At 39.2% G+C, this 14,838-nt stretch overlaps 1 protein-coding gene across 1 annotated transcript in view; it reads right to left on the bottom strand.

Moving 5' to 3' along the window:
• PTDSS2 (phosphatidylserine synthase 2) overlaps positions 1-14,838 on the bottom strand; it is a 45,793-nt gene that overhangs the window by 21,424 nt on the left and 9,531 nt on the right. Inside the window, exons 2-3 of the mRNA XM_067295918.1 lie at positions 13,924-14,025; positions 7,070-7,152 (exon numbers count right to left, since the gene is read on the bottom strand). Coding sequence (XP_067152019.1) covers positions 7,070-7,152; positions 13,924-14,025 — 185 coding nt within the window. The remainder of the gene's footprint in view (positions 1-7,069; positions 7,153-13,923; positions 14,026-14,838) is intronic.

The following is a 14,838-nucleotide window of genomic DNA, read 5'->3' as shown; positions in this document are numbered from 1 at the left end:
CATCCTACTCCACCCAGCGACTGGTTTGGCCTCCATTCAGTGAAGTCATTTCTGCGCTCCGAACTCTCATCCAGGGTTTTTATTAACCCCTACAGAGGAGGAAGCAGGCTAATGTAGAGCCAGTACGTGTACAGACAAGAGCGCTCTAACATTTTTTCCTAATCACATTCAAGAATTTACACAGGTTAATTCAGCAAAACCTGACTCATTGTAAGTGGACATTTAAATCTCTCAGCAACATCATGTACTAATCACTTAGGAATGATTTTAATAGACTTTTTTTGAGGTGTTTCCTGTTTGCACTTATAAAACAGAGTTCCTCCATGGTTACACCTAGCTGAGAGTTAGAACTGGTTTGAGGCGGAGAGGAAACAAGATGGTCATTCGTATGGTTGAGTGGGGACAGGCAGCTATTCCACTTCCAAGGAACATGGTTTGCCATGGAAAAACAACAGGAAACTTTAGGCTCAACTTTAGCACCTAATTCTGTTAGCTGCAAGGGAACTTAGCTGTGTGAATGCCTAAAAATCAGGACCATGACATAAACTATGCAAGAATTAGAGATTAACTCCCATCTTGCAGCCACACTTGTTATCAACTCAGAACCTGAAGTCATCTAGACATGGTGTCACAGCACTTAGGAGAGACTTGTTCATCCTCTTGGAAAAAAAACCAAAAAACAAAAGACAAAAATAAATGTCATCTTTGCCCAATTCAGCCTTACGTTGGAGAGAGAAAGAGAGAGAAAGAATCTCTCTCCGTCTCTCTCAACTAACAGCCTGCTTCCGACACCATCATTAAAATAGACTCAAATGTGAAAAGGTGTAACCTTTTCAGCAAAACTGCTAAATTTATCTCATCAAAACGGCCTACTTTACACTTTCAGGAAAAAAAAGCAGCTGTGACCTGGATAACAGGAAGTCCAGAACTCTGCATGTAACAGCTTTCACTGGAGTTTCTGCACTGTAAGATTTTTGCTTCAAGTTTACAAACACAATTGCCATTTCTTAATTACACAAGAGAATGAAGTGTCCTAAACGGTCAATTAAAAAAAAAAAAAAAAAGCCTTCTAAACATGTGCTACGTGCTGCACAAAAAAGCCCTCTGTATGTCCTGTTGCTCTTGGTGGATTTCCACTAGCATGTCTACCAAGATATCCTAATTAGCCTGACAATTCTCTTTAGAGCATCGTTTAGGTTGCTGAAGTATCACCTACGCATCAAACTTTGTCACAACACGTTCATAAGCAAAGATTAACGTAGCTCACAGGAAAGATAACCTGAAGCAAAAACAAACTCCTCCAATAAAGGCCTGAACAGCTTCCAAGGAAGGAGGACTGCCAGTTCAAACAGGTCGTTTGGCGAACAGCGGAGCTAGGAAAACCTCCTTTCCTATAGCTCTGGGTTTGTCCCTCAGCTTCCTCTAGGGAAGGAAAAGTTGAGTTCAGCCTGCCTTCTCCTGGGTGAGTGCCTCTGTCCGGCTGCCTACTACGCAAAAGTTGTAGAAACAACTTATTTAAGACTTCTGGCCCTCTTTCGGATTTGATTAACTTTCAAATTCACTGGTCGATTTCACTAGGAAGGACTGATTGAGAGTGTACAGCCTGTTGTCCTTCTAGAAGGCAGTTCAGGAAAAAAACCACAAAACTCCATTGGCCACAGATTTATTCAGAAGAGAAAAAAACTTCTCCCCAAACTGGCACTATTGTACTGCTGGAAAATATTTAAGAATTCTGCAAGCGAGTCTGCAGGATAGAAATACTGTAGTGGCATAAAAAAAAATTATAAAGTTGCTCATTTGGTAAGGTGTTTGATAACATCTTCCCATACTGACTGCATACCTTGAAGAATAAACGCTATGCTCAAGCCAGACAAATTAGCCTTTCATTAACCCACTTCTCCCACAAGAATTTAGCTTTATTCCCTTTCTACACCAACTTCAGACTAACAGCCTTAACAATGCTGTTATCTTCTGATCTCTAAAAACTTGTATGACAAAATTTACACTACTCGCAACCATCAACATGTCATGTTCTGAAGCTGATGTACAGCTCAGACAACAGAAGAACCTAAATCAGTATATGAGCTTCTTTCTCCTCCTATATACATAAAGTTCTGCCAACAGATGATCTGCAGCTGCTGAATACACTGAGCAATACTTACTGAAGCAAAACATTTAATAAAAAATTAAGGTCTGGTTTAATTTGTTGTGCTTTCTCCTCACCAGACACAAGCACCCAAGAGGTTTAAGGATTACTTTATAGCTGTACAACCTACATGTACGCTAGAAACAAGATGTTTTCAAAGCTGTACAAACATTGTGTTCTCTCTCTTCCTGGCCCTGCCTCAGCTTTAGCTATGAAGTTATTTTTGGCATACCTCTATTATTTGTTTTCCTTAAAGGTACTTGTCATCATGAACCTCCCTCAAAGTAGGGCTGTCTGCCTGATTAAGGAGGCCTCAAGTAATTATTTACATACCCAAGAGTTTAGTGATTACTATGCTCAGAGGCTAAATCGTTGTCATTGTAGGGAGACATGAGAACACAAGATGAACACTTAGCAAGAGAGTGTTGCCTGGCCGAGTGTAGAACTAGCCACTTACCTCTATTTATCAAAAGAGGTTTGAGTTTGACCTATGCAACATGAAAGGCTAAAAGGAGTTAAAAAAAGAAAAACAACCCTCTTGAGAACTGTACTAAGTTATTTGTTCGAACTAACTGTTTATTTTGGAGCTGTTAGGGGGGAGGAAGCACTGAAGTGCTAATCAGAAGTTGCAGAGAACATGCACACGGAGAACCAACTGCCCGGTCTGAGCAGTCAGATCAGCATCGGCTGGCATATGCCTGCTTGAACTACTGCTAGAGAGTACAAGATGTCCATGGCCAGCTCAGGTTCAGAAGCACCACCTGTGACCTGGCAGTTGCAGTGTGACTAGGAGGTGGGACAACAGAGTAACTGAGGGAAGATAAGGCTTCAGACTAGTCCTAGCTCAGTGCAGCCAAATTTATATTCCTAAACATAATGCCTGAAAACATTAAATGACTATGTTAAGATAGAAGAGTTTTAGTTAAATGCTCTGCTTGTCCAAACCCCTACATACAGGGTAATTTATCCCACCCAGTCAGTGAAAAAGCAGGCAATTAGCATCACTATTCCAACAGTCAAAAAAAAAAAACTATTCAACAAAAGTAATAAGCACTAAGATTCCTGAATTGTAAAAGTAGTAGTCAGAAAGGGGCACACCGTTAACTATTCCCTTGATAAAGTTCCAGTGAAAGGATTTCTTCTTTGCAGAATTACAAGGTAATCAGCTTCTCCATCCACTTTCATCAACAGCCCACGATACCCGTGCTGTAGCTATTATACGCTGGGACAGGTACAAAAGAGATCCAGTTCTTGTCTGCTCATTTCTAGCTACTTCAGCCCTCTAGCCTACGGTTTACTGAAGAACTCAACAGTTTGCTCTCCAAACTGCTTGTGCTGTCAGGCAAGTTGTACTAAGTCAAAATAACTGATGACAAAGGTTGGGAAGATTAAAAGTTATTTCTTAGGGCATTTATTACTGTTACGGAAGGTGTCATTAAAATTACAATACAGGTGCGTTATCTTGACAAAGGCAATAATGCATCACTGAACTCTTGCAACACCACAGAATAACCAGCTCATTTGGATATTCGAGGCTCCTTAAAGGTTGTTGACAATAAGAATCAAGAATATCTTTTTTTTGCAAAAACTAAAGAGACAAAATATCAGTGACCTTTATCCATGATTAACGTAAGTACGAAATGCATTATTTTCTCCAAATTTGGGTGTTTGCCCAGCAATTAAGGGATCCTCAAGCAAAATATAAGATTTGTCCCCTGTGAAAAATTGTTCCGTGAGAATAAGAGCATCTTTTGCTGGATGGTTTGGATGCTGTTTGTATCTTGCTGAGCCACCAAGAGGCAATGCTCTAGGAACCAAAGGAAGGCCTTGAAGCTATGGGTTTACAGGAAGGAAATGGAAAATGGGATAAAAAGCAGGGAAAGGATGTCAAAAATCAGTCTTTCCTAAATAAACACGCATACTTATTTTCATGGTAGTCCTAAATTTCTGAATTTGGGTAAGGCAATGGGTATGGGTCCATGATGGGAATTATTAACTAAACTGGAGAAAATAGGGAAAGGCCATTAGAAAAATGGTAATGCTGGATGAGCTATTGGCTAAAGCAGACAGAGCAGGTAATACTGGAAGGAAGGGGGGAAAAAAAAACCCACACAACAGTCTGGATTGATACTATTTACATGATAGATCTAAGACCAATTTCACCGATTGCCTTAGTGAAAAGCAGGTTAATGACACAAAGCACAAAAACAGCAGTAGCAAGGAAGACAGGGACAGCAAAGAGAGAACCAGATAATCTCAAAGGACTGGAGTAATAGAAAAGAAGAGTTCAGACTATCGCCATACACTTAGGAACCATAAGCTTTCGTATATGATGGGAGCTCATCAGCTAAAACAGAAGGTTTGGGTATTATCTGTCAGACACTGAGCTACCACTCCAATGCAGCCATGAAAAGAAAGCACATGCAATATGAAGACACAGCCATCAAGGTACTGACAGAGAGATGTTGGGAAGCATTAATGCCATCATGAAAAATATAAGCGGTAACACATCTGCAATATCCTGTACAGGTCTGGACAGCCATTTTCAAAGAAGATAATTCAAAATAAGACAGAGTGGTTTTGCTAAAGCAAGAAATTCTACGGTGAGATGGCATACGTGAGCTGTGTATAAATTAATCAGGTACATATTTGCTAGCATTACATACTAGCAAACACAAACTATTACAAACACCGAGTAAGAAGAGCTATTTAAACAGAACAACAACATGGACACAAAAAAACAAGCGAAGATATAAAACATCTCCAAACTGGTCACAAATAGGTATAGACAGACTGAATAAGAGGGCTCCAAACCAGAGGAGAGGGGCTCGGGAATCACCCAACAGAAGCAGGGCATGAAACCTAACTACTTCTAAGATACAGCTTGAAGAGTTCGTAAAACAGATCTGATGGGGCTGTATGTGACTGTAGTGACAGGACTCTGACCCAGAGGCTTCTTTCTGCCCTATAAATGGAAGCAGCGCACGCCAGCACACTGCTGTTAATTCTTTTGAGATGAGATCTTTCTCTAGCAACGGCATCAAGGAACAAAGGTCAGAGACTCAATTTCCCCATGGGCACTACCCAACACACCCCTCCACAGCCCTCGGTAACTGGAGAGCTGATACCGAGTCTCACAAGGCTTCAATGCCATGTCCTCTGCTGCCTGCAAGAACCTTCCCACAGGAAAGGTCTGCAGAAAGATCACCCTTCTCCTTTAAACAGGCACCCAGATACCTTGCTGCGACTGTGGAAGTAGCTGCTACCCCAGAACTGCTAGAGCCCCCAAGAATCGCTCTTCAGAAGATCATTGCATCTAATAAGCTAGAGGCAAAGACGACGTTAATACAAAAGACGATGTTAATATACTCAATCTGTCTACAAGAGTACTCTTAAAATACTGACTATATTGAGAAGGAACGTTCATGTAAAGAATACCTAGCATCAACATAAAAGCAGCTCTAGCTGCGAGCACACGAACTCTTTGGCTTCACAGAACATAGTGACTGCAGAGTTAGGATACAATCTGATTCACTTGTAAAATCATTGTACAAAAGTGATTGAATACAGGGAAGCTTCTTCAATCACCCTGTTCGTGGATGATTTGATGCTGTTGAAAGATCATCAGCTTCAGTCCAGAAAGTGCTGTGTTTCCAAGACCGTAGCATACAGAAGCAGTTGACATTGGATCAGTCTACACTAGCAGTTTGTTGCAGACGTCTCCGACCTTTGGACTTTCCTCTCCCAGTTTGTACTGCTTGGCTACTAAACGTGAATTTGGGAATAAAAACCACTTCCACTCCAGACAGAACCACTGATGTTCTAGAACTGAAAGTTACAATAGAAAAGCACCCAAATATTACTGGTGTCCTTCAAAGAAGTAATTTCCCTTATACCAGGAATCAGAATTAACGGTAATAGGAATGAAAGATTAAAAGCCGCTACCTAACAAGACCTCAGAAATGCAAACTTTTGAATAAAACCTTAAATTTGCAGAGGTGTGCTGCGCACTTTGCTCTAGAAAAATCTCTGCTTTGATGATGGTTTTTAACCTATCTGCTGTTTCGCACACAGAAAAGGATTCTTAAACTGAAAAGTTAAATTTTTGGCATAAGAAATACTTATAAAAGTTTTATTTGACCACAAGACAGCCTAACGTTTTCAAGGATATTATGCAAGCCTATATAAATCCCCTTAATTCTTCTTCTCAACGATTCAAAAAAAACTAAAAATAGCCAGAAGATCAAGGATGTTAAAATATTTTCATACTTCACTTGATGTAACACTACATGGAAAAGGGTTTATGTTGGGGTTTCAAACCCGTTCAAGACTTGCAGTCTTACCATAAGTCTTCAAAGTATAATAAAGGGCTTCTAATCTACCAGTTATTGTGGATAGTGGGCCTACAGCAAAGGGAGGTTAGTGTTCTAGCGACTGGATACTTGGTCAGAAGCACAGTCCCATTACACAGCGGCGGGGGGAGCACAGGAAGGGGAAGTTAAGGTTTCAAGAATCTGGCAATTTGCATGCAACTCTTCTCTAATAGCAGAAAGCCAGAACAGGGAGATTCAAAGCAATCCTACGCTACAAGCAGATTTATGACAGCACAGAATGATCACTACCCTGCTTGGAATGTCTCTGAGTTTTAGGAGGCTGCTCTGAGAAGAGCGAGGAGGAAGAGAAGTGCCACTAGGCAAATCCCTTGCCTTTATGCATAGGTAGGTTAAAATATTGACAGTTACAAAGAAGGTGTCTCAAACCTGGGTGAAAGCTGAAAAACTACGTGACAAATGTACAGTCTTCAACCTATATTGTTATTTAAATTCTGACTTACCTCCTCTAGAAGCAACACAAATATTTATATTCAGCATAAACCATTCAATTTATCAGAAATATTTGAGGAACTTAAGTGATTAAAATTACCTGGATGAGGTCTGGAAAATGGTCCATCTTTAGCTTGTGTAACTCCAAAACATAAGAAAACCAAAATACTGGCAACAATACCTCTGAAAGTGAAAAACAAAACAAACAGTTTATATTGCTTCATCTTCCTAATGAAATTGTAAATTATATTCTTGGATATCAGCAATGTCTGGTGTTTGTTTCTTAGCTGCCAAACACATCAGCCACAAATAGATTTGTTTTGTAGATTGTGTTTCGGGGAAACCTGTATAAACTCCTATACTTTGAGTACGCTTGCACACTCTCAAATCCCCAAATTCTCTCAAAACCCCAAACTCCCCTGCCCACCCCTCTCCCTTCCTCCCCACTGACTGCATGCTTCCATCCCCTCCTTTCTGCTGTCATTACTACTAGCACCCAGACAGCCAGACCGGGAGTTGGATCTGGCTGAAAACTCATCCAGCAAAAACAAAATGAGTAACCCCCGATCCACACAATGATTCTTAGGCTTTAGATGATCATTAAGTCACACTTTAAAAGATGTATAATGAGGCAAACACTTTCCTATATCTTTAACAAGCTTTCATACTTGGTTTGCCAGTAAAACTTGTAAAATTCAGCAGGGAGAAAGCTTTCAAGTTAGAGAAGTACCTTCTCCTTGCTCCAGTAAAACTTTAAAGAAATTTAATGACAAACAGTTGAAAAGCCAATTCCCTGTTTGTTATTGTTTCAAAACATATTTTTAGTCAACTAAAGACAAGGAGAAGCTTATAAGACCAAATACTGCTGCTGTTTCAAGAGCAGAAATATAATATAGAGCCCCTGTAACTGAGATGTTAAAGAAAATCAGACCCCAAGCCCAGGTATCCCAAAGACCTACAACCTCATCCCAATAACCTCAGGCCAGCTCTGCACATTTTCTCTCATCCTCAGTTACCGTGTAGCTCCACAGCATTATCAGTCCTAAGTGAGGACTGTCACAGTCCTGCCCTCTTTCTCCTTCCTGGAGGCAATACTTCATGACCAGAACAAAACAGTGCAAGGACTGATCTGGCTTAAAACTAACCCAGGAAAAAAAAAGTTAGTTTTCAGTTGGGTCAGCTCACCACTCACTCAAGGAAGGCATAGAGCAGCCTCTGTTTAAGGCTAAGCCCATCAGTTTAAGCTAATGCAAAAAGGATCCATCCCTTAAAGGTAGACTACTGGCTACAAGAGCATGTTGTTCCAAGAGGGACAACAAACTGAACAAGCAAGATTCAAGATCTAGAATTTGAACTCTGATGATTACATACAGCATGTTTTAAAATAAATTTTTGTTTTACAACCAAAACAGAACTGAGAAATGCAAGTACTCCTGCCTGAGCACCTAAACCTTACCGTCAGGAACCCCAGACATTTAGTACACAACAGACCTGAAGAGAATGAGATGAGAGTCAGGTGGGTGAGGTCTAGTGGTTAATTTCAAAGTATCTAATATCAATTTAAATTTCTCCTGGGGTAATTTGGATTTTAAACATCTCACATGTACAAAGCAGCACTTCTTTTTCAGAGGTCACCACTTGTTTTTCATTAAGAGAGTCCCATGGTTCATACACAAACGTGTTCCTTTAAGCTTAATGGACGAAATGGTATAATGGATGAAAACGCAGTCTAAAAGGCTAGGTTTTCTACATTTGAACACCCAACAACTTTCATGCTTTCTCAGATTAGTTGCTTAAGAGCTGGCTAAAGAATTACAGATAACTGATAAATACTTTACTATGCTGCCAGGTAAGTGTAGGCCATGTTTACAGTTAATGTTGTGGCTCTTGACTGTAAACACAATGGCTCTGTTGGCAGGAACCAGAGAAGCCTAATGATTCTGCCTTTGTTTAGAAAATCTGTTACATACCAGCAGCCTGTCTTTAGATAGGCAGCACTGTCACCAACCAGTAAAGAAAAGATGCAATATAGTTTGGGAGCTAGTAAGTACAAAGTAGCAATATCAGACTATTTATGCTTTAAACATTTCAAACACTTCTTTCAAAATAGAAAATACGAGAACTGATGACAACTATTTTGTCACTTCATCTCTAAGTATAAGCAGTTTGTGCTTCACAAAAATAAAAATGGGTTTTATTTAACAGATGTAACCCTGTTGTTTTGCTTGCTTTATGATACTTGGAAACACACTGGTTGCACAACAGAATTAGCTACCGAATTAAACTGTTAATAGATAGTTCCATCATGATTTTCCAAAATGAAGAAGCCAAAAAAGTTTTCAGCTGTTCTCAAATAATGAGAACATTCTGCACTTTGAGTCACCGCTCTGTATTTGGAAATAACAGGACTATAAAACTACGTTTGAATGAATAGGCTGCATTCTGTCTCACGTAACAACACACATCTCGTTGTTCACTATCATTATGCTCAACCACCAACCAAGATGTCCAAGGTCAGTGTCTTATCCTCTGCGAAGGTAATTTTCCCATAGCTAGGGATGACCCGAAACTAAATCGCCAAGAGAACTTACAGTTATGTTCCTTCCTCTAAAATCCATTGAGAAGAGTTGCATCAAAATAAGCTGCGGTTCAGCTATATGATTTTACTTTAAGTTCTCCATGGGAAGTTTTGAAGAAAATGATGACGTCGCATAGCATCCATGCCAGCTCCATAACCTTTTCTCCTGCAGTGACTAGATTTCTCCCCTTCACATCAACATAGTGCCTCCTTATGAAGCTTTCAAAGGCTAACCTGCACCTTGTCCTGCTGGCTTACCATGCCTTGAGACAAAAACTGCTGTAGGAATTGAAAGGAGGACAAGGTTTGTTTCAAACTATCCCTGCAGATAGCCTGGAGGGACATGGCTAATGTATTTGCTTGAGTAGCACACCAGGAAGATGCTAAATAATAAAGCATCTACAAAAATAATTTTAGCACTTAGCCAAACGAAGAAACGGAGAACATGGAAACTGTTTCATTAGTACAAATAAAGTATTGTTTGTGTTATTTTAAAAGAGTCGATTCAGAGACACAAGACAATGAATCTTGTCTATGAGCATCTGTATATCATCCTTTGTCCTAGGCTTTTAACTACACAGCTCTTGTTCCCTGTCCTTTCTCTGGCTGTATCTACATTAGCGTGACTGGCACAATTCCATCAATGAATCAAGAGCTGAAGACTGGCAGATGGAGGTTTAGCCTCCCTGTTACCTTACCTTTCTGGAGGTTCAGAAGACAGGAAATTAAAGATCATCAACTTGAAAATCACATATACCTACATTTGTTACCATGGCTAAATGCAGTGATCAGTTATTTCAGAAAACTAGTGTAGAAAGGCATTTTAGAAGAGAGACTGTTTTACAGCTCGAAATTCAGTGTACAACCCTGATACATACAGGCTTTTTTTTTAAACCTGAATGCATCTTTTTTTTTCCCCCCCCCCCAAAAGCCTCTGCTCAGCATTATAAATATTTGGGAGATGTAGATTTTTTCCACAGCCATGGAATGTAAAGGCAGTCATTAGGTATCCTCAGAGCTGGAGCTCTGTCCTGTCAACTTCTCCTGAATGCCTAAAAGAAGGAGAGAACTTGACAGTTGTCTGATAGGATGGACAATTTCAAGGCTTTAAATACTGAGTAACTGCGTGAATAAAAACTCTCATTGACTGGACAGGTTACTGCAGTGCAACATCCCTTTGGCTAATAAAGTAAATTTTCAATTGTCTTTAGAACAGAGACAATCTGATCACATACATCGCATGATCACATCAACATCTTTGTGTATGATCCTAATAAACTTTGAACAGATTTACTTATAAAACATTTTTGTAAACTTTATCTTAAAAAAAAAAAAAAGTTTTAAAACCCTCTTTTAATGGCCCTAACATGTTCCAGCAGGGAAAATGGCCCTCAAGAGTCAGAATATAAACAGAGGCAAACGTAAATCTTAGCTATAGATGCCACACTCCAGGGCCTCATGGAATCATGCTCTGAATAAAGTTTTTTTTTTGTGCATCATTTCTCCTGAGGACTTACTGCATGAATCCTGCCACCCACCCTCAGCTGAGCTGCTTTAGCCAATCCAGGAAACACAGTAACATCAGATAGTACAGCAATTTGTATATTTTGCTACTGTTATATTTTTCCCTAAGCACCTAAAGCAGTTTACAAGCATTCTGGCATCTCTCAGTAAGAGCCTGTAAACAGAGACTTAAGTGTTTGCAAATGTTTACTTCGACTCTGCACCTAAGGACTGAAACACTGCTCCACTGTCATTGTGCAGGAGTTGGAAATAAAAAGGCATGACAGCCAGAGACACTGCTGATTGTACAAACTGTAACAAAACTATTGATGTTCATTAAGCAGGCAAGTGTTCCCATGAAATATTTGCGTAGAGTAAGAACCTCAAACAGGCCAAAATTTTAGATCGCAACACACAACAGCTCTACATTAAGACTGAAAGATATCTTAGGGCAGAAGAAAGAATTTTAAGTCACACACATTGAAAGTTTTTGGTGAAAATTGAGGATATGGGTATACTTATGCATACTGTGACCATCTTATTCCTGCTCAGAAAAGCCTCTCTTTGTTCATATGTGCACCTAGAGAGCCACGTAAAACTGGTCAGGAACAATGACATATAACAGAAAAGCAGGTGCACACATCCAAAAGAAGATAAGAACAAAAGCCAGAACATGAAATGAGCTGGAATCCTTCATGCTTTAACAGTGCCACACTCAGCAAATCACTTTTCTCAAAGACCTTCGAAAAGAAAAGAGATTTAAGTGAGCACAGATAAGAGTTCATTGAAAATTGACTCAGCACAAGGAGTGTGCTGAGTTAACACAGACGGTTCCTCCCATCGCATAAATCGGATTCAAGGCAATAGAGGTAAAGCTTCAGAAAGGCACATAGAACTTGTGTTATGCATGCATTGATTTATATCTTCAGATAAAGTAACGCTTTGGCTAAGTCAACTGCTATCTCAGATCCCAAAATTTCTGCAGGGCAGAAATCCAGCTGGACTTGAAGTGGTAAACAGCCAAGAAGTTGTATTCCAGATTGTAGTTTAAAATACAAGCAAGCTGTTGAATTCTCCCCCAAAATAAATGCCAAAGCTGAACACGTTAGTTTCCAGACTTCTCCCATGAAAGCCTAACTGGCCAGGAAATATCCATCACACACTCAAGATGAAACAGTCCTCCAATACAAAATGCATTCGATTAATTCTTCTCTGAGAATACCAAAATAGGCATGTGGCTAAAATGACTATGGCAATAGCGCAAGGATAGAGTAGGAATGGAAGCAGAGATGTATCTTTAAAAAAAACAGAGAAAAGGTATCGAACCAATATTTGGAAGACTTTATACAATTCCCAGGATGCTGCTTTTCAGGTATTTTTGCAGCTATTTTTTGCAGCTAGATATTGCATGCAGTATTCTACAAGCAGCAATGCAAAGCCATCAGAGAATATTCACTACTCGCCACTTAGTACAATGCTGTTAAATTTATTAACAACTGGAAATGCTACTCTCAGGACTGAACTTGCAGAAAGCAACATTTATTTCATGAAAGAAAGGTTAATCTGATAGTTAATCTTCTTTAGTTTTGTTTTTATTAAAGCCATAGTGGCTCTAATCTCAAAATAGGATATTCCACTGAGTCACCTTATTACATATCTATGTTATCTCCTAATGAGGTGTCATCACTTCTCTTTCAGCTTTTCCCCTTCTTTATTTTAAATTGCCATGTCACACCTCCATCTCTTGCCTAGACACACTCATTCCTGTAACTAGGAATAAAATGGCATTTGTTCACACCGAAGCATTTCAGAAATTTTCCCAGCTCCAGACAAGGCACTATGCTCCAACCTGTTTCATTTTACACCCACACAAAAAATACAAACCCTCAGCTCTGCACAGATATGTGTGTGTGAATTATATTAACTACATCTGTTGTTTAACTGACAGAATAATAACCAAGATTATCTCAGGAAATACCCTAATTCCTGCATCTCCATGACAATGAATGCTATATCCTGAGACACTTAAAAAAGAAAGAAAAAAAAAAGTAGGAAAAAACCCGTTAACAGCAAGGGGAAAATTAGTCAGTGTTATATTTAAGAAACCAGACAGGTAGAAAACAGTGATTTTCATGGTTAGCAGTCAGGTACTTTGAAGCCTATAAGTAACCCTTAATTCTTAAAATATACTTAGATTGAAGAAAGACTGCTTTTCTTCCTCCTTTTTGTCCCCTACCATATTTCTTTATAAAGAAGAGAAGTTCAGCTACGTGTAATCAGTTTAAATCATGGTAGAAATGGAGCATACAAGAAAGACTTGGGTTTTTTTTTATTTTCCAAGAGTTTCCCTTTGAGCTAAAATCCTCATGTTTATTTTCAACCCAAATCTGCGTTAAAATCTCAAACATAATTTTAGATAAATACTAAAGTCGGAAAAATTTAGTCACCGTAGACATAATTTAGACTGGTAGGTTATTTTAAGAAAAAGAGCCAGAACAGTTGCCCAAGAAAAACATCCAGTACTCTGAGGCTTTGGAGGAGTTGTGTGTTTTGTTTTAAATCACACGCGCAGCCTAGTTATGACAGTGAGCAACACTAAACTGATTAGAAATTAAATTCAAAGACCAGTGGCAAAGCGGCTTATATATTTAAGTTTGGTCTTGTCAGTTTGGAAGGGTTTGGGCATGCAAACAAGTTAACGCAAGGTCATTTTAGGTAGCTTATCCACAGGGTAAAAGCATACACAGAGGCAGTTCCCAGGACACCTATTATACTGTAAATTCGTACCTTAGCTTACCACGAGGTAATGCAACCACATAGCTACCCATTACTAATATACACCGTACAGGAACACTTTCTCAAACCGTATTTACCTCTTTGTATTGTAGGCTGTATCTTGTGGCGTTTCTTCAAACAAGGTTACGTATCCCAGAGCACACGTGAGGATGAACAAGACTGTTAAGGTGTGAGCTCTCCTAAAATTTAAAGAGAGAAAATTAAAACCAGAAAGCAAAAAAATCCCAGTCTTTCCCTGGGTCAGTGAAGCCTCGGGAAGGCTACTATCTAGACCATGGCCAATATTAACACACAAGTTTCATGTTTTCCAGCCACGTTAGATTATTTGTATCATTCAACAGGGAAAATAAAGAACTTGGTGTTTGCACTAAACTTAGTTATCAGTCAGTCATCCACAAGCATGCGACAGAAGCCTATCATAATAAGATGTCTTGCTCATTTTCTCCTCAGTTCTTTGACTTAAAATTTGTACAAACACTTGCACAGTGAACAACAGCAAATGGAAAAAATAGTACCAATTGTGCTAATATCCAGATCTCAAGAAAAAAAATATCAGTTTATAATGACTAATATTAGTCATTATAAATAAATAAATAAAAATATCTATCTATCTATATATATATAAAATCTCCAAGAACAATTTCAACTGTAAGAACTATGATGTTCCCTCTAGTTGCCTTATTTCCAGTAATCCTTACAGTTTCATTTCATCTTAGATCTGAACAGCAAGTTTAAACCGAAGGCTAGAAGTTTGTGCCAACAAAACCGCACATAAAAGCTTGCCTGGCTTAGGGGGTTGTTCTACCACACTGTTAAAATGTGCAGTCTTGCTGGTGCGATATAGTGCTGCAGACAGAGCACGACTGGCGGACATGCAGCAAGAGCTCTCGCTTCCTCATCTAGGAGAGTTCATTTGCTTACACAAATATCGTTAAAGCGCTTTGTGCGTGAAAGTAAAAAAAGAGTTAAGTAAGCAGAGACAGACCCAGGAG

Source organism: Apteryx mantelli, chromosome 4, assembly GCF_036417845.1.
Source record: "Apteryx mantelli isolate bAptMan1 chromosome 4, bAptMan1.hap1, whole genome shotgun sequence".
NCBI lineage: Eukaryota > Metazoa > Chordata > Aves > Apterygiformes > Apterygidae > Apteryx > Apteryx mantelli.
The sequence above is the reverse complement of the archived record's forward strand: the minus strand, read 5'-3'. Positions and strand labels throughout refer to the sequence as shown.